The sequence below is a fragment of the Leiobunum rupestre genome, chromosome 6 (genome assembly GCF_980474605.1).
Source record: "Leiobunum rupestre chromosome 6, qqLeiRupe1.1.hap1, whole genome shotgun sequence".
NCBI classification, from domain to species: domain Eukaryota; kingdom Metazoa; phylum Arthropoda; class Arachnida; order Opiliones; family Sclerosomatidae; genus Leiobunum; species Leiobunum rupestre.
Window position 1 is genome coordinate 60,508,619 of NC_143389.1, and position 26,478 is coordinate 60,535,096.

The 26,478-nt window shown below is 36.8% G+C and overlaps 2 protein-coding genes across 6 annotated transcripts in view; one reads left to right on the forward strand and one right to left on the reverse strand.

Moving 5' to 3' along the window:
- The first annotated feature begins 3,923 nt into the window (after window positions 1-3,923).
- On the forward strand, window positions 3,924-21,415 carry LOC149942903 (uncharacterized). Of its 3 annotated transcripts, none has more exons than XM_090178469.1 (5): window positions 3,924-4,091; window positions 16,787-16,896; window positions 17,021-17,196; window positions 17,775-17,878; window positions 18,168-21,415. In XM_090178469.1, the coding sequence occupies exons 1-5, from the start codon at window positions 4,038-4,040 to the stop codon at window positions 20,601-20,603; spliced, it is 2,880 nt and encodes a 959-aa protein (XP_090034595.1). In that variant the 5' UTR covers window positions 3,924-4,037; the 3' UTR covers window positions 20,604-21,415. The 3 variants fall into 3 exon arrangements, with proteins under 3 accessions (XP_090034595.1, XP_090034593.1, XP_090034594.1); XM_090178467.1 differs by lacking the exon at window positions 3,924-4,091 and adding an exon at window positions 15,897-16,712; XM_090178468.1 differs by lacking the exon at window positions 3,924-4,091 and adding an exon at window positions 15,897-16,712 and having other exon boundaries at window positions 17,021-17,169.
- A 385-nt stretch (window positions 21,416-21,800) lies between these two features.
- LOC149942904 (latrophilin Cirl-like) overlaps window positions 21,801-26,478 on the reverse strand; it is a 144,383-nt gene continuing 139,705 nt past the window's right edge. For all 3 annotated transcript variants that reach the window (XM_090178466.1, XM_090178464.1, XM_090178465.1), the window contains 7 exons: window positions 26,369-26,472; window positions 25,908-26,298; window positions 25,742-25,845; window positions 25,223-25,391; window positions 24,999-25,151; window positions 24,836-24,911; window positions 21,801-24,776 (listed from right to left, as the gene is read on the reverse strand). In XM_090178466.1, the coding sequence (XP_090034592.1) occupies window positions 23,692-24,776; window positions 24,836-24,911; window positions 24,999-25,151; window positions 25,223-25,391; window positions 25,742-25,845; window positions 25,908-26,298; window positions 26,369-26,472 (2,082 nt within the window). In that variant the 3' untranslated portion in view covers window positions 21,801-23,691. The remainder of the gene's footprint in view (window positions 24,777-24,835; window positions 24,912-24,998; window positions 25,152-25,222; window positions 25,392-25,741; window positions 25,846-25,907; window positions 26,299-26,368; window positions 26,473-26,478) is intronic.

Consider the following 26,478-nt stretch of genomic DNA (forward strand, 5'->3'; position numbering starts at 1 on the left):
AAATCAATTTCGGGAACTTTAGGAAGCGTTTCAGAAAATTTTCAGGTGGCTCAAGCGCTACCTAAAACAGCCTAGCGACGCCACTCGAAGAATGTACTTATACTTAATACACAAGATTAGTCTTCGAGCATGAGAGAAACAGATAAATAAAATAAAATGAATAAAAGGTTAAAAATATAATATGTTAAGGTTAACGATAATAGTTAGTGTAGGGAGCTGTTGGCTCGCGTGGCATGAAGGGCTTGCCACCACCCTCCTACGCATTGTAACCCGGCCACCTGGATTAACGGCTTTAAAAGTCGCTTGATGACTTAGGCCTAAGGTGGTGCCTTGGGTATTAGCCTAGCTGATTATTGTCAGCGACCAAACAAGCAAAGAGTATATCCGCAATTTCCTAAGCTCGGGGCCGGACTGGCTAGTAGTTGGCCCTACCGGCTATGCAATCGTCTGGGCCCCATTTCCCATTAATGCCAAATTTTTCCTCTTTGGCCCCCAACTTGAGTTGGTCCCGATCTGCCTGGCGATCGCCGGTTAGCCGCCCGGGCCTGCCTAAGCTCCTCTTAGCCATTATTTTCATACAGTATTCCATTGGGAATCGGGTTAATTTACTACAAGATATTTTATTATTTTTATGAAATAAAAAAAAACAAAAAACTATCTCTTTTCAACACATTTAATCAATATGGCTAAAAATGTAATTTTAACTTATCTCTTTTGAAATAAAATAATGCTGGGGTAAATTAACTTTCTCAAGAACCTGCGACCTTCTGATTCCCAAAAGTGTAGCTATAAAAACCACGCGTGGGAGGAAGGCGTCGAGATTCTGGCACTTTGGGATTCGTAAATTGTTTATACGCGTAAACACCGTCGAGTGGCTAAGTCTACTTTTGTGCAAATCGATTTCAAACTACAAATATATGGAAAGGATATTATTTAAAGCAATTTTTTTTAATAAGGAATTTTAACTAAACCAAACTTCCAAGTGTACAAATAAGGGCAACTTTTATTATAATATGTATTATTTGATGCAAATAAGAGAAACAGTAGATGAGTAGATGCATTTAAATGGCAAAATGTTTTCGAAGAACCGTTGGTAGTTTTCATATTTCGTGAGTAGATGCATAGATAAAAACCGCCGTGATAGACGCTTCAGTTTCAGTATCAATAAATGTATAAGCAAAAACGGACCGAGGCTTGTTATAAGATAAATATTATATTAAGAAATAAATACATGTAAAAAACTTACTGATAAAACCAGAGATAATTTTACTTCTGATAAAACTAAAAACAAGCAACTCCCAAAATAACATATCACACCAGAAAAAGGTTTGAAGTATGAGAGGGTGGGTGACCGCGCAATTGACATAGGTAAGCCTTTGGCCCATTATCTTGTTGAACAAAATGCATTGTTCGTAATAAGATTCTAAGAGATCATTTTCTAATGATTTCACAACTGACACCAGGGTGGTTAACCTTTCGAACCCCTTCCCTCTCTGACGTAGCTTTGACGGCACTAAAATTTACATAGTGCTACGCTAATAACCCCCTTTATGAATTTATGGCTCCGGCACTTCTAGCTAGTACTAACTATTAATCCGTAGGTTGGGTAATTAAGACATTGAAATTTTGAGTACATTTTCTGTTCCAACTTGGAAAAATCTTGAAGGAACACTGGGAACCGTAATAACACCTATACAAATATAAGTAAAAAAATTACGGCACTAATATATTAAAAATTGATTATATATAATTTGGAATTTTCCTTTTTAAATTGGTTAGAATAATTAGTACTGTTCACCAATTTTAATTATTTAAAAATCATATTATTTGATAGAATGACCAAAAAATGTTTTGAATGTATGCTTATTAATTATTACTGCAATAAAAGCTACAATTTATGATACAGTGGAGTTTTTTAGTAAATTTGTTATTAAGTAGTATCACTGTCTACGTGACTTTGTATTGGAGTGTTTTCACCGAGTTTTCACCAAGATATTATCTCGGAATATTCATGATAACAAGGAGCTGGTGACATCTATCGGGGAAATTGAGAGTCACAATAAGCTTATTGCTTTATAGAAAATTTATTTAAATGTATTAGTAAGGAAATGAAATTATGTAAAAGATAGTTCAAACTGAAACCTAAAACATAAATATTACTTGAAAAAAAAGGGAATATTGATAGTCGATAGATGGCAGAGATTTCGCTTTCCCGGGCTATCTTCTATATCGATAAACCATGGGCAAAGCAAAGCACTAGTAGTTTGCCCATGGATAAACTCACTAGCGGGGCATTCAATATTAAAATGAAAAATGTCTCACTTAGCAACCAGCATTAATCACGAAATGAAAGGGTGGAGGGAGGATTTTAACAGACATCAGAATGATCAGATGATAAATTGGCATTTTAAATTTCAGACAAGATTTGCAATATCGTACGTTGCCTGGGATAAACAATCTTCCCATTGTTTGTTCGTACAGTTATAGATCTGGGCTTTTTCGAGGGATTAAATTGGTATACCTCATTGACTTTTGACGCGTACCAGAGATTCGAGCTCTTGATTTTTTTCGCTACGCTAAACTTAAAAACCGAACTGAAACAATAACAAGTATCGCTTTCTTATCTTTTCAAAATGAAATTCCCGTGCAAAGATTATATTGGCGCACTACGTGTTTTTCGCTTCAGTTGGTTTTATTTTTCAGATTGAGATCTGATATTTAGAATGTAAAATATTCTTATAACATCTTACATTGCCTTTGTGTACTTTCTTTGGGATGGGCTTAATTAATTTCTGGCAAAACTTAAAATAAGGTTCGATTTTCAATTTCAAAAATGTCTCACGCCATTAATAATCAATCGTAGGCCTAAAGATTATGTAATTATTCTTTCGTAGTCAGAATGAAATATTTGAATAATTGCCAATTTAATTAAAAGCAAAATGTACAGCAGTAACTCTATATCCATGGACTATTTTATGAAAATCCACATTCCCCCCCCCCCCCCCCACAACAATTCAGTGGTGAAAGTTCAACACCGTGGGGTGGTGGAGTGGTTAACACTTAAACCTCGCAGCAAAACAAGCCAAGTTCGATCCCAGCTTGTGGCACTGCGTGAAAATTCGGAACTACTTTTTCTGCGTAGAGTTTGCAAGCTCTCTCCCCACTGATTAAAGGAGCTGCTCTTCGGTTTCCCTTTTCTATGAAACTTGTAAAGGTTAACGATAATAGTAAGTGTAGGAAGCTGTTGGCTTGCGTGGCATGAAAGGCTTGCCACCACCCTCCTCCGCAATGTAACCAGTACACCTGAATTGAAGGCAATAAAAGTCTCTAGATGACTTGAGCCTAAGGTAGTCCCCATAGAATACCCTAAACGCTATGGATTTTAATGGGCCCACCTAAACGATTTTCGCGTGGGGTGGCCTTCGTTGCTACACTGTTACTAAATAAATAACATAATTCCAGCTTTCCAAATTAAATAAATTTCGTACGTATTAATTCAAATAAATTCAATTATTTAATCAATAACACGGTTAACAACGACCATTTTTTTATATTATCAAAAGTTTAATGAACCTCCTACTTCTAAGTTATTAATCCAAGATATTTCTAATTTATGTAATATAATCAGGGCCCAAAAATATTACGGTGGAAGAAAAGCGAAATAAACACGACGCTCCGTATAGTTACATTGTAATCCAACTTGCTTTCTTTCTTAGGAAACAGATGTAACTGTAGTTAAGCTATATTCACTAAGAAAATATTAATGTAGCACCATATTAATTTGAATTTTCGCGCTGATTCGTTATTCTCTAACTCTATTTCGTAACACTAGAAGGCGCCTTTAGTGAGCTCTGCATCATGATTGGCTGGTTTCTGGAAAAGATTCCTCACGATCCTCGATACTTGCTAAGTTGCTAGCGAACTTGGTATTGAGAACTCGATGGCGGAACGTACAGCAAGTGTAAAGAAACGGAATGAGCTTTTTTTGCGTTAATTTAATTTTTAATGGTTAGTTAATATAAGTATTCGCAATTGCAATGTCCGGGATCCTAGGATATCACAACAGAGAAGCTGTCAGAGTTAAAGTTAAAGTAAGAATCAATGTTTACTCTTTGACACAAATTAAGCCTTGGCCTCGTACTATTAACTTATTAAGTACAGACGCAATAATTTCGTAAGTGAATAGTATTGATATGTAGTGATTTCCGTATCCGTTTGGTTCATGTAAGCGTATGGTTTTTTTAACATTGCATTCGCTCTGTTAATATATAACTATGGTTAAGAATGTATGGTATGGTATTAAAATATTAAATGTTTATTATGTATTATATATCAAAGTTTAATCTTGAATTCAGAAAACAGATGGGTAGTTTAAGTTAAGTTAATGTGGACTACTCTTGCATTATTGTATGGCTTGACATCTGCATGCAAAAATCTTTCATTGACCAGTTCTACACAAGATGAGCTAGAGATTTATACTCTTAAGTTCCAAGTAAATTTCAAAACCCTCACTTTTTGAAAATTTTCATTCATCACACTAACTTAAGTTTATGTTGTTGAATGCCCTATTGTAATGACTCATGCAGTACAGTTCCACAGGAGCTTAAGGTTTATCTCTAGGTATAAACTATGCTATTTTATTATGAATTTCTTTTTGAGGTCATGATTTTGGTGACAAAATATTTGAAGTGATTGCGTTAATTCCTAAGAGAGTAAATTCCAGTTTACTACGTGACACTTGTCAACAACTAAACAATTGTTTCAACATTCCTTATCAGAAATTTCTTAATTTTTGTCATCATTGAAATCAGTGGGACATAGAAACTGGACTACATGAAATCCTTTCTTCGTGTGGGGGTATCCCACTGAATATTATCGGAATGTTAAATATCTGGTGATACAATGGACATTGGTTGATGACCTTTACCAATAAAAAGATATTTATAGACTGTAATCCCAAGTCATTGTTCTATAATTGAAATTCCCAATTATCTTGAAGAAAACTTTGCCTTAATTGAATAGATTGCAGTCTGACCTCTTCTCTATTTTGAGAGGACAAAAGGCCAGGAAGGGAAGAAAGGGGATGTAAACGTTTACCCAACTTGTAGTTTAATACTGAAAATATCCCTTCTCCCTTATCCCTCTCTAACCCTGAGTACTTGTATTTTGGCTATATATGCCTTTTCTTGTTTCCTTTTTTTTTTGAACAAGTTGTCCCTTGAAAATACCTTATCACTAAACCACCCTTTCAAAATTACCAAAATAATATCCATTGTTGAGAAAAGTTGTTAGTTATTCTCGAATAATGCACAAATTTTAAATTTTAATGCTAATTTTACGAAATTCCAATTGAATTTTTTGGTCAGTAATTGCTTATCTAATTTATTTTGTTATTTGGCTACAATTTTGACCAAATTTCTAATACAATATTTCAAAAATTCGCTAGCCTGTGCTAGATCAGGCGCGAAAGAAAATAAAAAATTAGGTGTAAAAAACGGTTTAATTTCACAATAACATTGCTTTAAATAAGTTTTATTGTGAATTTAAACAGTTTTTATGTATAATACTATTCTGAATTAAAATCGTTAGGTTGAACTGGTTAAAAGTTTAGTTTAGTTGAATCTGTTTTTTTTTTCTGTTTGGGTAGTTTTGACGATTTTTAGGAGATATTTTGGAAATTTTTCAGCAGTTTTGTCGATTTTTTTTTAATGTTTGGGCCACTTTTTTTTAATTTTGTACGTTTGTCAAGTTTTTATTTCTTTATCCAAGGTTTTGATGTATCTGCATTTTATTAGGATTTGAACTGCCCGTCCCTGAGGCCTTTGGGTTTTACCCTAAAAATACACCAACTTGGATTAAACTTTGGGACCGTTTGTGCAAAAATGTTTCGATTCTGGTAGTAACCTCGCTCTCCTCTCTCGTTCGTCTAACAAGCTTAAATTTGTTAAAACCATTTGCAATATCCCAGAAATTAATTTAATTACCGAAAAGCACATTTTAAGTAAAAAGTGAGTTTTAAATTAAAGTTTTGCTTAAATTGCACATTTCGCTAATATTATGATATAATTTCAATTGAATTCTGGACTCGGCAGTGCTGTAGATAAGGATTGTAGAGTTTATATCTGTAAACCAAGTAACGACAGGGCCGGATTAACACTATTGGGGGCCCTGTGCAAAGTAGAATTTGGGGCCCCTATAAAAATTCCGACCTTACTTTTTGACTTGAAATAATAATATAAAAAAAAATTGAAGACGGGGACCCCCTAAACTCGGGGCCCTGCGTAACGAATTAATTTTCAGGAACCCTAAGAGCCGTAAATTTAATATTATTTCTGCCAACAGTCTGTGCAAAAATGGCTGAAACGAAAACCAGATATTCTCCGGCCCCCGTCGCGAATCGGAAGCCCCATTCGAAATGCCCCTGTTTCGGAGTCAAAATAAGGAGGTCAGCTACGAAGGACAAACAAAACGGGCAGCGGCATTAGCCGGCCGTCGAAGTGGCTCGACGAAAGTGGTAAGGTGACGGCGGGATGCGGGACTCGTGGGTCGAGTTCAAGTCGGGCCGCCCACGCACCGTTGTCCTGGCAACGTCCCTTTTCTTTCTCCGGTCCACCGAGAGAGAATTTTGGGGATTCTCGGCTCTCCTTCCTTTCGCCAAGTCAGACTTTATATTAAAGACAACGACGACGACTGTGGCTACCTCGGAACACGACTTCGAGACGATACGCGCCTCTATTAACGACAGGTCGTAACGGCTCTAGGTTTTTACACGCAATCCATGGGATTTGTGTGTATTGCTTTCACGTACAGTGTAGCCGATGCCGCCGTGTCGTACATAACTCTTTACCAGTTAGGGTTATACAGTTCAACGATATCTATTTCGACGCTACATATATCCCTATATGTATATATATATTTTTAATCTGAGCCCAAGAAATTAATCATTTTTCCAATTAAGTGCGTTTTTCGTGATTTTTCGACTTTAAATTTAATACTTTGTTTTTTAAATTTGAGCCCAAGAAATTAATACTTTTTCCATTTCAGTTATTTTTTTGGGAATTTCGACTTTAAATCTAATACTTTTATTTAAAATTAAGACCGACTTGGTTGAAAATTATATTTTCTGAACTACGTTTTCGGTTGCATTAAGAAATTTTAATTTAAGTGAGATTTCTGGCCAGTTCGCGTGACCTCCTTATCCGCGTACGCACAGGGCCGTGCAGAGGTATCCTGGGGCCCGGGGTAAACTTACTCGCGGGCCCCTTCGATTTGCACCCTGAAAACTTCTCCCAAGTTATCTTGATTTGCACCCCCCTTGAGCTTCTTCGATGGGCCCTACAGCTACGGGCCCCCCTCGTAGGCCTTTTTCACCCGGGCCCCGGGGATTTTGCCCCCCCCCTACACGGCCCTGCGTACGCACTATTGTGTTATTTGAATTTATAACTCGTTCTAACCTATTTCCAAAAACACGTAACTAAAAAAGTTCGGTTTGTTTAAAAATAAATTAAATAACGTGGTCGTGTTTCGCTACCTTATTTAAAAAATTGGTAACTCGAAAAATTCGGTTTGTCTAAAAATTGATTTAAATTTTCACGTTCGCGTTTCGCTAAAGTATTTCCAAAACTAGGTCACTCGAAAAATTTATTTTCCATAAAATTCCTCTTGGATTTATTAAGTTAACAGGGTGACCAGACTTCCTATATTTCCTATATTTTGAATGCCTTCCTATAATTTCCTTTATTCTTACCTATTTTCCTATAATTTCACGGTCTTTTGAAAATGAAAGAACTTTTTTGTACGTGTCATCATCTACTGTAAATACTGCCATTTTCGAACCAAATCTTGAAATATACGAGCCTTGTAAATCCGCTAAGTGATCCAATAATGCAAGAAAGCAGTGTACAAAACATCATCAATATTCTAGGTGATTCGAGTCGAAGTATACCGATATGAAATAGATACCTTATTATTTTTCCCATATTTTTCTTAGCCGATTTAGTTTCCTATAATTCGCCTATTTTATATTTAGCCTATTTAGATTCCTATATTTTCCTATAATTCGCCTATTTAGTTTCCTGTATTTTCCTGGTCACCCTGAGTTAATGTACAAGATGATTGAAAATTTGTTCAAATTTAAATTTAATATTTAAAATATAGTTAATGCAACGGGGAATTGTGTGTACCTTAACGTCCGTGACATCTTGTTCCCTTCCCATCGCGCCACGGATGTTTATAGCCGTGGCGGGCTTTTCTCTCGCATTATTGACGAAGTAACCGCTTCCCTATTCATCCTTATTGGTTTTTGCCATAAATCCCAAAAAGCGTGTTCCTCGCCCCTTTTATATTAGTTAGTTTGAAAGCGAACTCGTAGGCTGGTTTACCTACGAAATGAAAACACCACTTTTATTGGGCCGAGCTAAATTTAGATTTATTGAATTTCTAAATAGCAGTTTCTGGTTTTTTCTTCGTTCCCACGCGCCTCGTAACGAATGGAACTTAGCTCGTAGCGGCCGACGAGGTGTAATGAGTTTCGGAAATTTTGATTTGAACTTTGACCTTTTGAGAAATGATTCCGTCTTTTAATTAGCGTGGCAGGTTTGGCGCGGCGCTTTCGGGCCAGCCTCTGTACCTTGTCCGCTTTGTTAATCCACGGGCCCCTCGGGACAATCACCCGACCCGAGGAAAAGTCTTTGTTTGTTTCGAAAGACGGCTTTCAACTTTATGCTCGAATTGTTCCAACTCCGTAGCGTTGATATAAGCTGGAGGCTTTAAAACAAAACTGTTTTTGCACTAAATCACGGGATTTATACGTTACGTTTGACAAATCTGCGAAATAGTGATCGTACGAGGACCCCCGGTCCCGACCCGTTAAGTCGGATATCCCCGGGTTTTCAACCCCGACCCGAGTTGCAAAATTTTTGGTCGGGGGTTTTTTTTAGTCGGGTTTTCTAAATCCAAAAAAAAACCCGAAAAAACACCCGAGCGAGCCAGCCAATCTCGCCTCTCGTTCGCCGTTGTTTTGATTTAGTTTTTGGTTTTACTTTTACTTTTAAATAGATGTGCCACTTTTGAATGAGTTTTGTCACTTTTGTAGTTAGAAAACACTTAAAAATAAAAATTCAAAAAACCCCGACCCGGTTTTCCAGGGTTTTATCTGACCCCGACCCCAACTCAAATGTCACCCCGTACAATCACTACCGCGAAATGTCTAGAGGAAGATGATGCAACTATGACCCAATCAGTACCCGACCCCGAAAACCGGAGATTTTATTACATAATTTACATTCTTATTGAAAACAATAATTAAATTATTTATTCTGCAACAACTATATTTACTGGAATTTTGTACGATAATAACGCAAATATTTTTAAGAACTTTCACAAACTTGTTTTATTTTTTTGTCATAATTTTTTTGGTATCGTCTAAAGTAACATTTGTTTATAACAAAAACTTAGTTTTAATCATACATGTATTATTTACGCCATCCGCGATCCCAACTTCATTTTCCGGCAGTATCACTACCCCGGCCCCGACCCCAATATTTTTCTGACCTCGGGCCAAAGGCTTTTGAAGTGCGTAAAAGTTGAGCTTTTTGCGCTATATAGCGGCTTATTTGAGTTTCCAAGCGCCTTTGGAAATCTAGCTTTAGAGATTAGTTTCGCGAGTTTTCTACGCTGATAGGGATGATTTTTTTCTTACGTAGAGAGGGTGGCTACTAGCGTAAGGTAACTATTTGTAGTGAGCGCTGTCCTTGGGCGCGTGGTACGGAAATCGTTCACGTTTCAGGAAACGTTGAAAAAACCATCCCCTTTCTTTATCGGCGAAATCTTTAAATGATAAAAAATATAACGTCATGGTTCTCTGACATTAATCTGAGATTCATTTATTTAACCGTTGACTTTGCGACTGAATAATTGACGTTTCAAAAATATATCTGAGATACCACCGGTAGGGCAGATGAAATCGATAGCAACCTCATTTTTTTCCTTAAACAGTACAGTAGTGTATTCTGCAAAATCGCTCTTCGTGAAATACGGTTCTGAAACAGTCACGACTGAGTAAACCTCGCAGTCTTTGCTGTTTAATCATAATGTTTATATTTGCCGTTATCGTTATTTGGTTACGCTTCCGAGAATCGTAAGACTCAAACGCAATTTTCTTTTTTGTATTACAATATGGAATCTAGAACGACTGCAATTTTTTTTCTAATTTCCGAATATTTAAAAAGTTTAAGTATCTTACTTCAGGGACCTGTCCATAAACCCTAACTAATTATCCTCAAATTTCTTAAAAAAAATTTAATTCCTTTAAGAAATCAATTTTATCTCTTTGGGAGTAATAATTAGTTATCTTAAAACAGTAAATTTCACGTGTTTGAAGCAGAAGGCGAAACTATAAAGTCCAGGGGGGCTGAAAAGATGGTAGTCACGTGACTTTGTGGAGAACTGCAGCGCCATCTATCCTAAGAAATACGAACTATTATTCATTTTATTTTGCTAATTAATTAAGTTAATTAGCTGTCTGCAGTATCTGGAAGGAATAATTTGTTTCTTCAACGTCGCACGGCCAATTATGAACAAGAGTTAACGAATCGAAGTTGGTTGTGAAAAGGTAGTCACGTGATTTTGTTTTCCCATTTTAACAAGTTGGTTAAGACCAAATTTACAAATTTACTTTATAGTATCGCCTATTCGGTCGTGACCGAAGAACAAAAAGATTGATATCGTAAAGTTAGTTCTTTCAAAATATGGTCTGGAAAAGAGAGGATTTTTCTCCCATTATCGTATCTATATATAATCCCTTCGGCCGTATTTCTAATCAAGTTTGTTCCCTTCGTAGCTTCGGCTGAAATAAAATAGGCCGCTTTAAATTAATAAATCCGCCCGAATTTTCTAACTGAATTTTTACCATGGAAAATTTGACCTTATCAAGTAGCTTCACAAAAGCTTTTGTATATAGGGGCCAGAAGGCGTTAAAAGATTAATCTTGTTATAAATAATATTTTTCCGTAGGATTGAGGTCTCGTATTACGTATTTTTGGCTTGTATAGATTAAATAGGCTTAATTTGTTTACTTAACCCAATTTAGTTTGATATTAATATAATAATCAATATAGTACTTTGTTTCGAACTATTTACCCTTACGGATTAAAATATATTTATTAAAAGCACGATATTATTGCGTAAAATAATCAATATATTGTCACAGGTCGTCGTCCACCAAACGCTTATAACAGGGTTCGTATGGAACCTGGATAAGTCCGGGATTTCCAATTTGGTGAAAAACGTCAGGGATAAGTCAGGGATTTAAATAATATCCTAAAAATCGGGGATTTTCTTTGCATCGCGTAGAAAATCAAGTTTCTTCTCTTGAGCATTCATGCCCGGAACCTCAGTATGCTCTTATAAAATATAATTAAGTTTGTGATATTTAAAAAAATATTGTTTTACTTTGTACTTTTACAAAGTATGGACAGATGAAATGATTCAAATCAGCAGAAATATTACCAAAAAGGTCAGGGATATTGCCAAAAATTTATAGAGGATAACCTGGATAAGTCAGGGATTTGAAATCCGAAAAATTTTGTACGAACCCTGTATAAAGAGGTTAAATTTTAATCATAATAAAATAAAACGAAACACTCATCTTGATCTAATTAAGTTTATTTGCCCAAAAAAATCGCGTTATTTAATGTCGAAAAAATGGGTACCGTCTACACGTTCTTGGTTCACGTTTTATTGTACGGTCTCTTTTTTCGCTTCGTCATTTACGGAAACATTAGCGTAGAACGTGTCAAAATCTCCGTTGAAAATATATAACTTGAAACCATTTTCTGGTCGTTACCGTTGACAGGAGATCTCATTTAGAAGAATGAATGTTGTGTTTTATACGTTGTTGGGTCGCGACCTTTTTCTCTTTCTCTATTAGAAGGCTAACACTTTCCTAGACCACTTAAAGTGGCTGAGGTCTGTTGTTTTCTAACTATAGTATATAGAGACCATTTATATCGAAGATACGAGCTTCATTCTGAGGATATTGAACCTTCTTCCTCGCGGCCATCTTCCATTATAGCGTAGAGCCTTAATTTTATTTTTTTGCGATACTTTTCCGTGGAAAAACACCAGATCTCCGAATACTTCTGGCAATTGTTACGGGATTAAGATGGAGACCTCCTAGCGGGAGTATGAGAGAGGGAGGAGGGAACTCTATTTCGATATAGCGTTTTGTTGTTGGGTAAATGGAGACGCCCACCCTTAGCAACTTCTGGATTTTCTTTTCCGAAGCGCCGTTCGATGTCCATTGGGTGCGCGTATCTTTATAGCTCGGTAAAAAACCAAGCCTCATCGGATAGTTCTGTACAAGCGGGGGGTGCGGGTGAAGCGTACGCCTTCCTTGTATAGCCTCGAATACCGGCTGGTGGTCGTTATTAGCGGTATCCAGATAAAAAGATCATCCCCGCTCCCGATCCTCCCGAGGTACTCGCGCAATCTCAAATTTGTCTGATCGAACAGACGCAAACATGTTTTTCTTCCCCCGACACGTTTGGCCCCCTCCACGGAGATACAACGTTTCCATCTCTTTCCTAGTTTTACATATAACACTTATATATGCCATAATCTGATCCTTACTCGCTATCGAAATTTGGCCACGACGTGATTTTTACCGATAACGTTAGGAAAAATTTTCGCCTTTTTCACGGATAATCTCTACTCTGTTGTTTCGGTTTTTCTGCTATCTCAATTTTCTGATTGGTCGACTGACGCAATTTTCCGTGGACGTGTCTCCAAGCGCCGATTATGTTGCTTCATTTAAAGGTCTATTTCTATCGTGTCTGGGTGCGATTGAACTTTGATAAAGGCATCTCCATAACTAAGAAATTACCCAACTTGGAAAAAATCGTTTTGTGACACGTGTGTTACGAAATAATTGTAACACGTCACGTTTTAGCCCAGTTTTTGTTTGTTGTAAATCGCGCATTAGAAACTCGAGCCAGATTCCATCTAAGGGCTCCCAGAGTTCCTATAATTTCCTATTTTCTCAAAATTGTTCCTATAAATTCCTATTTTTTCGAAATTTTCTAGTTTTTCTATAGCTATATCCAGAAATTCCTATAATTTTAAAAATAATGTATTAGAAAATAGCCTTAACGTTTGGGAAAAATTTGCTTTCTAAATAGAGCTTAGCTCTGGCTTAGGTCCGGTGTTTCCGAAAACATCAACGGTTGGGCTCCCAGAGTTCCTATAAATTCCTATAATTTCAATATACTCCTATAAATTCCTATAATTTCAATATACTCCTATAAATTCCTATAATTTCAATATACTCCTATAAATTCCTATAATTTCAATATACTCCTATAAATTCCTATAATTTCAATATACTCCTATAATTTCATATTTTGTTCAAAATGGTTCGTATAAATTCCTATTTTTAGCTAAAATGTTCCTTAAAATTCCTATATTTTCTAGGAAATTTCCTATAATTCGTATATTTTAAAAAAATCGCTGGGAGCCCTGCATCTTTAAATTACCTCATCTTGTTGAATAAGAAATAAGATTTCACAGACTTAAACCTAATACATCACACCTGATGATGCTACCGAACAGCAGCGAAACTAGTCGTGTCTTTTAATAAAACATTTTGAAATCTTACTATGCAAGAGTGGTCGTTTTCTTAATCTTTCTATATTTTAATGCATAGGGTTAGTTTTACCATATTAATTAAACCTAATACAACTTCTATTTTGTTTTTCAGGCCTGATTTACCATAAGGCAAGGTGCCTAGGGCCTACGAAGGATCTAATGTGATCAAATGTTTAAACAAGATGAAACTTACCATATTTATAACAAAAAAGTGTCTAGGGCTTACGAATACGAAATTATTTTCATATAGTTTTAAAATTTTGTGATTTTTTTTTTCAACATTAATTTCGGTTTGTGTGTGGTACAGTTACTATATGCTTTCGTATTAAGTGAAGAATAAAAGAACGTCGTTATATTTGCATATATAAAACTTTTTTATTTAATAGTAAAAACAATTAAATACCGTCTGACCGGTTTCGTCGGGCTTAGCCCTTCATCGTCGGAGCCCTTCATCGTCGGAGACAAAATCTTCCAATTTAGTTACAACCTATATATATAGCCCGACATTGCACTAGAAAAGTTTTTTACAGTTGACCTTTATGGCTATGAGATCTCGGGGGGTAAGTTTTTTTATTTTTATTTTTTTATTTATAAAGTGTTTTTAAATAGATATTTAATAATTGTGATTAAGCGCCATCTGAATTTTTTTTGTGTTTTTAGTGGATTTTTTACGTATTTAAAAGAAAGATTTATGGGGGGAATTTAGGTAGTTTACAGTTGAATAAGGGTTATATTAATTTTTAGGGACTAACATTTGTAATAATTACGTTATTTCTTCGAAACATTTATACCAGATGGCGCTGCAGACATTCCCGGCTTTATCGTTAAGCGCGGTTTTTTTATTTAAGATTTTACAAATTTCGATACTTCCTCTAACATTAAGTTTATATTTATTTGATGGTTGTGCTAATAATTCAATGTCTTCCCAATTAATATCATGTTTGGTCAAAAAATTCAGATGGTGCTTAATCACAATTATTAAATATCTATTTAAAAACACTTTATAAATAAAAAAATAAAAATAAAAAACTTACCCCCCGAGATCTCATAGCCATAAAGGTCAACTGTAAAAAACTTTTCCAGTGCAATGTCGGGCTATATATATAGGTTGTAACTAAATTGGAAGATTTTGTCTCCGACGATGAAGGGCTAAGCCCGACGAAACCGGTCAGACTGTATTTAATTGTTTTTACTATTAAATAAAAAAGTTTTATATATGCAAATATAACGACGTTCTTTTATTCTTCACTTAAAACTTTAATTTCATAAAGATTATAAGTTTTTACTGTAATAATAATTATTCTACTCCCACGATTTTTACTATCCTGTATTCCATTTTCTTTTATCCCGCAAGGATTGTTGCTTTAAATATTTTGTTTTCGCTGAAATTCTTTACCAGCAACTTTAGCTAAGTCCCAATAGCGGAAGCACATTTTATAATAAATTTAATAACCGAGACGGTGTGTATAATTAAACATTTTCTACAATATGCGTGTGTAGAAATTCTACTTCCTCGGTCGGGTGCATTCGCACTGGTCGTGACACGCTTTCATTGTATTTTATTGGTTATTCAAGCCGTTTTCATCGTTAATTATTGTTTGTTGATGTATTACCCACCCACGCAGCCACTGGTCTGGCTACAGTCCAGCGCTTTTCCGTTTTAAATATTCTTTCGTCGCGGTCACGTTAATGATTCTGTCCCCGTCATCGACCGGGACCTTGTTTCGCCCTCTCTAAAGTCATCCAATAGTGACATCTGGTGCCGGGTATGTACTAAAGGCGAAAACCGTGTTTAAATTAGAGAGCGTATGATAAATTACTCTATTGAGAATTAAATAAGGACGGGCTCCGTTACTTTCCATTTATGAAATATATACTCTCAAAAATTAGAAAATGCAAATTTATGTGAAAATTATCGGAAAGCCCCATTAATAATCAAATTTAGTAATTAAATGGAAAATACTTCCGTTGAATATACTTTAATCTTACTTTTTAATAATCTTTAAATAGGCTTTTTTGTAAATGCATTTAAAATTTACGTAGGAAACATACGAATAAATTAAGTAATATCTTCTTGATTTTGTGTATACGAATAAATTAAGTAATATCTTGATTTTGTGTATACGAATAAATTAAGTAATATCTTGATTTTGTGTATACGAATAAATTAAGTAATATCTTCTTATACACCCAATCAAGAAGATATTACTTAATTTATTCGTATACACCCAATCACTCGCGTATTTCCAAAACACTTATTATGAATAATATTGTTGTAATTCTAGTTAATATTGAAAAGGCGCGTAAAATGAGGTAACTAGGCTACACCGAGCCCATCCCGCGATATTCGGTGACAAGGGCACCCTGATAATCTCAATCCAAAACATTTTTACGTGGAGAAGACGACATGGCGAAAGAGGTTTCTCTCATTATGGAGATTCATTTCCACCTTCATCTGACCAAGCGCGCACCGGTCCGGGTTTCCCCGCTATTAAAACTTGTTGCCCAGAGATCTGGCGACTCACTGCCTAATGATATTAGACAAATTTTAAGCGCTCTATCACGCGAGGAATGGTCCTGTATGTAGAGGTTATTGTAGCGCATTCTTCGATCGACAGCACCCCGCGCGGAGAGCGACGGAGAGCTGACGGCGGTACTAGCCAGCGTGCCTACTAATAATAACAGAATTTCCCCCAAGAAGTATAAGGCAAGGCGGACGATTGTGCCGTTTCGTCTATGGCTTTGAAACCGAGCGCGGGCTAGTGCCTATATCGACGCGGATTCGGCTGGTTCGTTTCCTTCCTTCCGACCATAGCCTCTTTTTAGCGAAGTTAGTAGGTAGCGTAGTATCGTAGTAAATGATTTTTTTCCCTTAGAAAAGTAGTCGTTTCGCGGAGGTTTTAAGGCGTCGGTTTGCGAGTGTCCGCGCGCGTATGTGCGAAATGCGGGTAAGCAACCTGACTTCGTTCATTAAACTTCCCAACGGTAGCGAAGTTAATCTGAATATGTTACGAACGAAAACGGATTACATCAAAGTGTTCGCGGTGTTCGTTAATCCTTACATTCAGGTATACGCCTAAAATGGGCAGGGTTACGCCAAACTGAACAATCGTTTAATGTTTCGCGCTTTTTCTTTCCGTAGAAATGCGAAGGGCTCATGCAACCCGAGTACCGCAAATTCAGCGTCGATCCACAGATCACTTCCTTCGAGGTCTTGCAGAGCCTTTTGGCTAGAGCTTTCGACATAAAAGGGTATTGTGTGTTTTTCTCTCAAACAGAACCTGGCTCTCGGCGCTCACTTCCCTCGCTCGTATCTTTCCTTATTTTTCCTAAGTTATGTTCTTGTATATTTGCTAAACGAAACTTGATTTTTAAGGGAGTTCACGATAAGTTACTTGGCTCGCGATGACGAAGGGCAGGAGACGTACTTGTCTTTGCTTTCCGACTGGGATTTGGACGCGGCTTTTCTCAGCTCCTCCGACCCGTGTCTACAACTCAAAGTCGACTTGAAACCTTTCGAAGAAGGTGCGTTCGTTTTGCCAAACGATTCTTGTACGTAAATACACGGGTGTCTTCCCCGTATTTTTTCATTCGGGATTGCGATGTTAGCGCGTAGGCCTATGTTTTGTAACCCAATGAGCCATATTGTTCGCTTCTCTCGTACAAAGAGACTGAGCAACCAAGTGACGTTGGTGACTCATTTATATGGACGGCGTCTATTAACTCTTGTCTATAAATATAAAAATAGTCTTTTATATTAAAAAAGTTCGCTTTTCCCTAAACCCCGCAACGCTCCGGATGTAACTTTTATCTATTTTTGGCCTACGGCACTCGCTGAGATTAAAACGTCTTGCTGATATCTTAAAGCGATTTTATTTACATATAGAGATGCTTATTTTTATCACGACCCGCGGAGTCTAGTCGCCTTTAACGGCTTATATATCGATTTGTAAAATTATCTTTAGCTATTTATCGTGACTTACAATTTAAACCCCTACTTTCCGTATACGACCTAAATTCTATCGTATTTAGATGGGAGCGATTATCGCGTGGCTTTTCGGGTCTTGAAGATGCCCCCTTAAACGCGAATGAAGGTGGCTTTTAATTAACGTTTTCAAAAATGACTTCAGGTCTCGATGACTGGGACATTATTACTCCCGTTGACCTAACTAGAACTCGTCCACCGGGAGTTCCCTTGGACAAGCAATCCTTCACGGGAACTCTCCTCAATCATGTACGTAATTTTTTTCATCTTTCGTACGAATGGTCTGTTAGGCCAAATTTGATCAGTCGCTTCATTATTTTAATTTTGCTTGATATATATTTGAGACATACACCGAATTGCGTTACCCGTATGCTTGTGATTACTTATTCAGAACTAATTTTCCCAAAATTTCCTTCCTTTTGTAACCGTCCTCTCCGTTTTGTATTGCCCGCTTTCCCCCGTCCCCCGTCCCGTTTTATTGATCCGCGTTTCCATCCCGCACGAACCCGAATCCGTCGACCCCGTTTCGTTGAAACAGATGGAGCGAACTTTTAACTTGGTACAAAGAGCCTTAAATATCGGCGACAACGAAAACAACGTGGAGAATATGAAACCTATAAAATCGGCCATGTCCGATTGCGAGTTCCACAACTACCTGGACTCCGAGGGGAAACTAATCAAACCCAAGGAGCTGCGCTTGTCGGTCTACCAAGGGGGCATCGAGCCGTCGCTGAGGAAAGTCGTCTGGAAGCACATTCTGAACGTGTACCCGGACGGGCTGAGTGGTAAGGAGAGGATGGCCTACATGAAACGCAAAAGCGCTGAGTACGAAAAACTTTGCAAGACTTGGAAAACTATGATGGACGGAAGAACGATGACCGAAGAGATGCAGTTCGTCACCAACATGGTTCGAAAGGACGTCCTCCGAACCGATCGTACGCACAAATTTTACGCCGGGGCCGATGATAATAAAAACGTGGCTAGTCTGTTCAATATCTTAACCACTTTCGCCTTGAATCATCCGAGCGTTTCCTATTGCCAAGGTATGAGCGATTTGGCTTCTCCCATCTTGGTCACCATGAAAGACGAAGCGCAAGCGTACGTCTGCTTTTGCGCGTTGATGGAACGACTGAAACCCAATTTCAGGTTAGATGGTATAGCCATGACTACCAAGTTTCAACACCTGTCGGAATTGCTTCAGTATTACGATCCCCAGTTCTTCGAGTACCTAAAGACGCAAGCGGCCGACGATCTGTTATTTTGCTACCGCTGGCTGTTGCTAGAGTTGAAACGTGAATTCGCCTTCGACGACGCGCTCTTGATGCTGGAGGTACTCTGGAGCTCTCTCCCGCCAAGCCCACCCAACGGGGATTTGAAACTATTCGAAGTTGAATTTACCGGGGAGCGGGTGGTGAATGGGCCTCAATCACCTATGATCCACAGTCGAGAAAACCCGTACACGAAAGTTCGCGCCATACGTAAACAGAATTCCACATCTTCCATCAAAGCCTTGGTTAAAATCTCGGCCGAGGGAGAATTCTCGGTCAGAAGCCGACAAAGTAGTCACGGACACGACCTCGAAGACTGTTGCTGCTGTATTGAAGAAGGCAACTCGACTTCGGAAAGTGGGAATCAAACTCTGAAAGATCACGATAGTCTTCCCGATAACTGTAAACCCACGGTTCCGAAAGCGTACGAGAGACGGTGTAGCGCTAATGACGGCGAATCTAGCGCCGATGATTCCCAAGAGTATCCTCCAATGACAACCTCGATCACCAGGGAACTCCGAATTGACTTGGAGAACTTGAATAGACACATTCCTGGATCTCGCCATTATTATTACCAAAACCCCTTGAAACAAAGCAGTCCTTCTACCAATCACGACTCTGATCTCGAGTCTCCGCAGTCCAAAGGAACCAACTCTGTATCCGAATCTCTGCGCTCCAACGTCACAACGTGCAGCATTCCGCCGTCGCAACTAGCTCGTAAACTGGAACAGGGTGCTGATGACGAGGCTCCCGATGCTAGAAGCTGGACCAGCGACGACCAATCGGAAAGCGAGAACATTCACAGGATAGGTTCCTTAGGCCGCCGACGAAAATGCCTCGATTATCTACGCGTTAATGGCTTATCGCTCAACGCGGGCAACTCCAGTAATGCACCAGACCCCCAAACAACCCAGTTTTGCACAACACCCGATGAACAATGCGACATCGATTTTGATGACCAAAACAAATCTTCCTCAGTCGGCACAACCACAACTGACTCTATCTGCAACGGAGAGATACTAGAAAACGAGCTACTACCTGAGGACTCTAACAATCCCAACTGCGCTTGTCATTTGAAAAACGTAATTCCAATTCACTTGATACGAAGTTCCAGTAGCAACGGAGAACGTAGAATGAGGCGCGCCAGCAGTGATTCGAATTCAAGTTCTTCAACGACATCATCGGCGTCCTCGGACGTATATCCTATGGATAACCAGAGGTCGGCTGAGTTCGTCAATCCGGTCGTTTACAACAATCACAGTGAAGGCTACGTGTCCGATACTACAGTCTCTTCCAAAGAGACGTCCGTACAGTTAGAGAATTCGTGCAAAACTGAAAAAAGTAAGCTCAGTGATTCGGGATGGGCAGAATCGAACAGTGTAGTAAATAGTAATCTATGCGAAGAAGCCCTAGAGTTTACCGGGAAAAACAATCGTCGTACACAAATTCCACCGCCAAATGAACTAGGAGGGGGCAATCCCTTTATGCTCTTTATCTGTCTTACATTGTTGGTGCAACACCGAGAAGTAATATTGAGAAGTAGAATGGACTACAATGAACTCGCCATGCACTTTGACAAGATGGTGCGCAAACACCATGTTTTGAGGGTCCTTCATCAGGCGCGGGCTATGTTTGCGGAGTACTTGAGACTGGGGTGGCAAGAAGACAGCTGGGATGCGGATGCCTCAAATAACTTACCAGTTTAAAATTTGTTTAAAAAATTGAGCATAATGATAGCAAATACATTATTAATGAAGAGATTTTAAAAATTTATAATTTAATGGTTACTGTAACCTTTTTATGACCGTCCGACTCAAATTAGGGAGGAAGTGTTCATGGTGTGAAGGTTTAAAAAAATTGAAAAGCTGTGATAGATTTCTTCAACAGATTTGGGCCAAGTAATGCTAAATAATTTTGACTTCTCTCACTACTTGAAATAATTGATTTGTAACAAGTTAAATATTTCTTGTAGCGTTTTAAAACGAGGCTTCCATCTTAATCTCAACAATCAGTCTTATTTAAGTTAAGTTTTCAGCCAATTTAACTGAAAATGTGTCAATTCTGCTAAAACTAGAATATTCACTATTGGATGCGTAATTCAACCGAATCTGTCTTATCTCTAAATGTCATAGTCATTTAGAAGGACTCTATCCAATGATGTCTTCAAATTTAACTAACCTTATGGGCATTAGGGATATCTGATGCATTTTAATTTTTTAATATATAATAAGGTAGTATTTTGGTGATACTTATAGAAATGCCAAAAGTCCTTCAAAATACTATCATTGATTGTATTACCATTACCCCGGTACTTAAAAATATATACATCCTAATATTTATTCACCTTTTGTTTATCTATTTTGCGTGTTTATTAGGTCGTTGATTAATATTAATAGCTGGCAAATCCATGATTAAGTATTGATTTCTTGTAAATTTCATAATGGAAATTAACCTTGGTGCCATTAAATAAATGATTTGATGTAGAATAAGTTGATTTTAAATATATTTTTAAATACCAGTAGGTCTAATTATTTCTTCCTATTTTTGGTATATAAGAAAGTGATATTTTTGTTGGAAAACCAAATATAGAATAAACTATATATAGGCTTGAAACAAGCCCAATTTTAAAGCAATTCTCAAATTACTATTAAATGTACTTACTACTACTATGTACTCAAAGGAAAACTAAAGGTGCGCAATATAATAAAAAGGTATTAAATTCTAAATATCTTGTGTCATTGTATAATTTTGTAGATTTTTTTAGTATGATCATGGAGAAAATGGTATGATTTGATATGCAGAATGATGTATGGAAAAGGTTTGATATGGTGTGTTGAAATAAAAAAATGCACTGTTGGAAATAACTTGGAGCATTATTTAAAAACAATACAATGTATTTAATCATCAGGGTAATTTTTTTCTTTCAGTACAAGGACTTTTTGTATCTTTCTGCATGTGCAAAAGCGTAAAAAAAAGAAAAATAATAAAGCAACATACATTATTTATCTTTGGGGTAATTTTGCATTTTTATATACGCACCATCAATATTTAAATGAATAATATATCTTTCCGCTTTTTTTTATGGCCCAGCCTTACATGATCTACTTTCAAACTGCTCAAAAAAAAATAACCTTTTTAACCATCAAAGTTTTAATTTAACAAACAATGTAAACGGTACTTGAAACGACACTACCAAGACAGTTAATAGCGCATTTTTGGGTTTTTAGCCAAAGAACAGCCACTACAAAACACGAAGAACTCTAAATTCCCATACATTTTTCTAATGTTTTTTGAGCAAAAGGTTTAGATCATTGTTTATTTCTAACCAAATAGATTTTACGTTTACAGTTTAGATTTCTCGAGTGCTTTTTTATTTCCATGTATTATAATACAAATTATTATGAATCATAATTTTTGTAAGAGATAAGTAGGAACTGACTTTTTACGGCTTGGAGAGCTTTTTAATTAGACCATTTCTATATTTTTCAGACTAGAACATAGTTTGCAAGAAACTATTTTCATAATTTGCGCAAAGGGATTAAAAAATAAATTTCCAGCAGATAAAAGTGGAGGAAAATTAAACAAAATGATCACAATTGTACACATTTTTTTTCTGATAAAAACATTTATTTTGTAGTTAACTCCAGAATTTTTTTCTAGTTTTCAAGTAGTTGGGATGGTTATAGGAGGAATAGTAATGATTAGAAAAAGTATTGGAAATGAATACTACAATCCATAAACCCTGTAGAAACATATTTGGGCGTTTTTCAAGTATTACACGTATTTAAGGTTCATTTCATCATTTGATAGAAAGCAGTTAACTTTTCAAAGTGGACGAAAAATGTTCTTTCAGTCATGGACAAGAGTATATAAAAAAATGAAAAATTGACAACTATCGCTTTAGAGATTTTGAACACATCAAGCTTTTGTTATTTCATTGTTAATTTTCTTTTTATCCAAAATACAGCTTATTTTATGACACCCTGGATTCATAAATGACATTTTAGTTAACTCAAAATTACGATTATTTCGTCAAATTGCTTGAAATATTTAAATCTGGGAAAGGGCTTTGTTAGATACCACTTCCGTTAGTTCTTTAGCAAATAACTCCTACAATTTCATTTTTTATTTTGATATGGAGTGGTAAAAAAGTTTAGTTTTGGCAACCAATTTTTGAATTTTGACATCCTTTACTGTTATATAACCTACATTCTTTTTACTTGTATAGGCCATCTTTATAAAATACTTAAGATCAGTTATATTTCTAGTTGTTCTTTTTCAATAATACATGTACATTCTTTTCTTTATCTGTACAAGGTACTTGGATATTCACATTATTTACATTTTTAAGTTCCCCATTGAAGGTTTGCGGAAATTTTTTTTTGCAAATGAAAACTAAAAAAAATTGACAAAAATAAATTAAGGGATTCATAATACCCTAATTTCCATCTGCGAAATATCTTCTTTTATCATATTACACAACTGGATAATATAAATTAAAACCAGAAGGAAATGTTTAAAAAAAATGAGCACAATTTACTCTGATAAGTTGGAACTGTGTCCTTTTCACAACCCAAAAATGGATTCTTAATTTCAAAAAATAACTAACTTTTGAAAGATGGGGTAAAAAAGTGACTTAAATGGTTAATTGATTAACCTGACATAGAACTCATCTAAGAGCTACGTATTGCGTTTCTATTTAATATATGACACTTGGAAAGCCATCTAACACTTTGAAGCTCTTTTCAGTAACGCAGGCATAAAGTTGCTTTTGACAAAGTCTCACTCTATTTGCTAACAGTCCGTGCTAAGATGACTAAATTTATGACAATAGTGAGTCCTTGAGTTTGGTAAGTTGAGGGATTGTTGGGATGAAGCCATTTCGGGAGATAAGCGACAAACTACGCGTTCTCCATCGAGTACTGCCATCACGGTTGCACTATTGTCAGAATTTAGACCTCCAAGTCCATGTTGTTGAGGTCCCGAAATGGGGCTGTTATTGCCACTACTGGCAACAAGTTGCGGGTCGGCTAAATGATAGCCGTTTTGAATGTTTTGTAAATTTCCCATAGAACCCGATAGATCGTCACTAGACAAGTTATCATCTTGGTAGTTATAGCCATCTAAAATGTCTGAATGGTTTAAACCTAATGACTGGTTATGGCCAACACTATACTGTTGTTGCCTTAGGTAGGCATCCCTAGCTTGAGGAGAGTTCACTAGCAATCTCGGAGAATTTGCATTCAAAACCTGGGCCAAGTTTGCTATAGCATTTCTTTGAGGCATGTGAGGCCCACCAAGTGCTCCATTCCCCGTTGAGTTGTATGGCAATATTAAGGGTTTCTGATCACAGCCACCATTATTACTACTCGTCGAAGACTGCCTACTAGACTCTGAGGCGCTTCTTGCATGTCCTTCATTCTGCAAAACTGCATTCCTGTATGCAGCAGCAGCATTTACAGGGAAGAAACGCTTCTTGTAAGTTGGTGTTTCACAATCGGTATCAATGCACTCATAGATGTGTTCCAGAAATGGATTAAAACCGCCACCCATTTGTCCATAAGGAGGTGGTGGTGAGTGATGCTGATGATGTTTTGGGTGTACACCAACACCATGCTGTTGAGCATGTTGTAACAGTGCCCGGAACTCAGCGTCACGAGCATAGCTGGGAAGTGTGCCAATGTTGTTGGGATCAATGGCTCCATTTTCCACATTGCCTTGATGTAGCCCCCCAAGATTTTGTTGATTGTTTGTGTTCAAAGAGTTGTTTATCCTGGACTTTGACGCACTATTAATTCCATGCTTTAATGTGCGAGGTAGAGTAGTTTGTTGTTCTCTAACATCATTCGAGTCTACAGTTTGACTAACAATTGTTTCATCTACATAAAAAAACGCATTAAATATGGTATTTAATATAGCGACTGAATTGATTACGTACCTTGAGTAGAAGATTTCGGAACAGTGGAACTATTGTTAGATGACCTTTCTTTAGATAACCAGGAATGTTGTTGTGACTATGTATGATAATAGAATTAATAATTAGAAACTCAAATAATGCTGGTAGCAAAGAAATATATATAAAGAAGTTTGAAAATATTTACACTGCTTAGCTGGCCAGATGAATTTGCTTGACCAGAAACCGTTCCATTGGAATGAACGTAGAAACTAGACCTTTGTTCTTGAGTTTTGGAACCTCTTATACATTCTGGAAGCCAGCTGACATGACGAATAAATTTCTGGTACTCTTTCTGTACCTGGTTTTAAAGGAAACATTAAATATGTTAATGAAATTTATTGGAATTGATATATTAAATATTTTGCTCACTTTTTCATTTTTGATGCAGTGGAAGACAAAGATGAATAGTCCTTGAAGGCTGTTGAGTATGGTGAAGACGTATGCCATTATGACACTTTCAGCACTCAGATAAAGAAGACCAAAAGCCCACGTTAGACCAAGAAGAAATACTAGAACCATGGCTCCTCTTATCCATACACTACAAATATTAAATAATAATTTAGTAAAATATATGGTTTATGTTCTCACATATACATGTATATACTACTTTTAAAAAAATTTACAAAAATAACATGCCAACAATAAACACTTAAGATGTAGAGAAAAAGGAAGTAATGGAAAATAGTAAAGCTTCTTACACAACCATAACTTTACGATGTGAAAGAGCATCCTCTTCACTATACAGTAACCAAAAGGCAGCCAGAGAGAAGAAAAGATTCAAAGTAAAAATGGAAAAGAAACCCCAGAAGAAATCAAACAAAAGAAAATAATGGCAAGAATGTTGACCATTTGAAAACAATCATGCTGATATATAATTAAACGACTAACCAGATACTGGTGAGTTTTGCTTGTTCTTTAGTCTTTGTGACAACACTCATATTAGCATGTCGGCACATCATATATATAGCAATAGTGAGAAACACAATGTTAGCCTGTGTGAAAAAAAAAGTTAATATACTACTTAAAGAAAACCATTGTAAATTTGTTATTTTACCAATAAAATAGCAATGACTGGACCCACAAAACTAAAGATGAAATAATTATCAGCTCTAAGCCAACAGTAGCGTTCAGAGCCATAACTGTACGGATCTATGATCGCAGAGATTCCTACTATCACAGCTGGGATAAGATATGCGGCCATGTAATACCACTTAACTCGCGATTTCTCAGATTCAAAAACTTCCACTAGCATGACGTAGAGTTGAAAACCTTCAAGGAACATCCATAGAAAGGCAGCCAGGAAAAAGTAGTGTAAAACCCCAGCAATAACGCCACAGAGCTCTCTAAGATGAGTTTGATTAATTCCACCCACAAAAACGAGCTCGGCAACCAGAAGGCAGAAACACAGATTCTTGTGAATAGTGGTACGATCGCTTTTAAGACCTCTGCAATTACATATTTATTATAAATTTTGTTACTAACTGCCATTGGTATATGTTTTATAAAAATGCAAACCTAAATAATTGGAAAGTGAGTATGGTCAGAACAAGGCAAATAATGGAGATGATGCATCCCACGTAAGTTATGACTCTTAGAGCTAATTCATGACCAAAAGGCAACTGTAA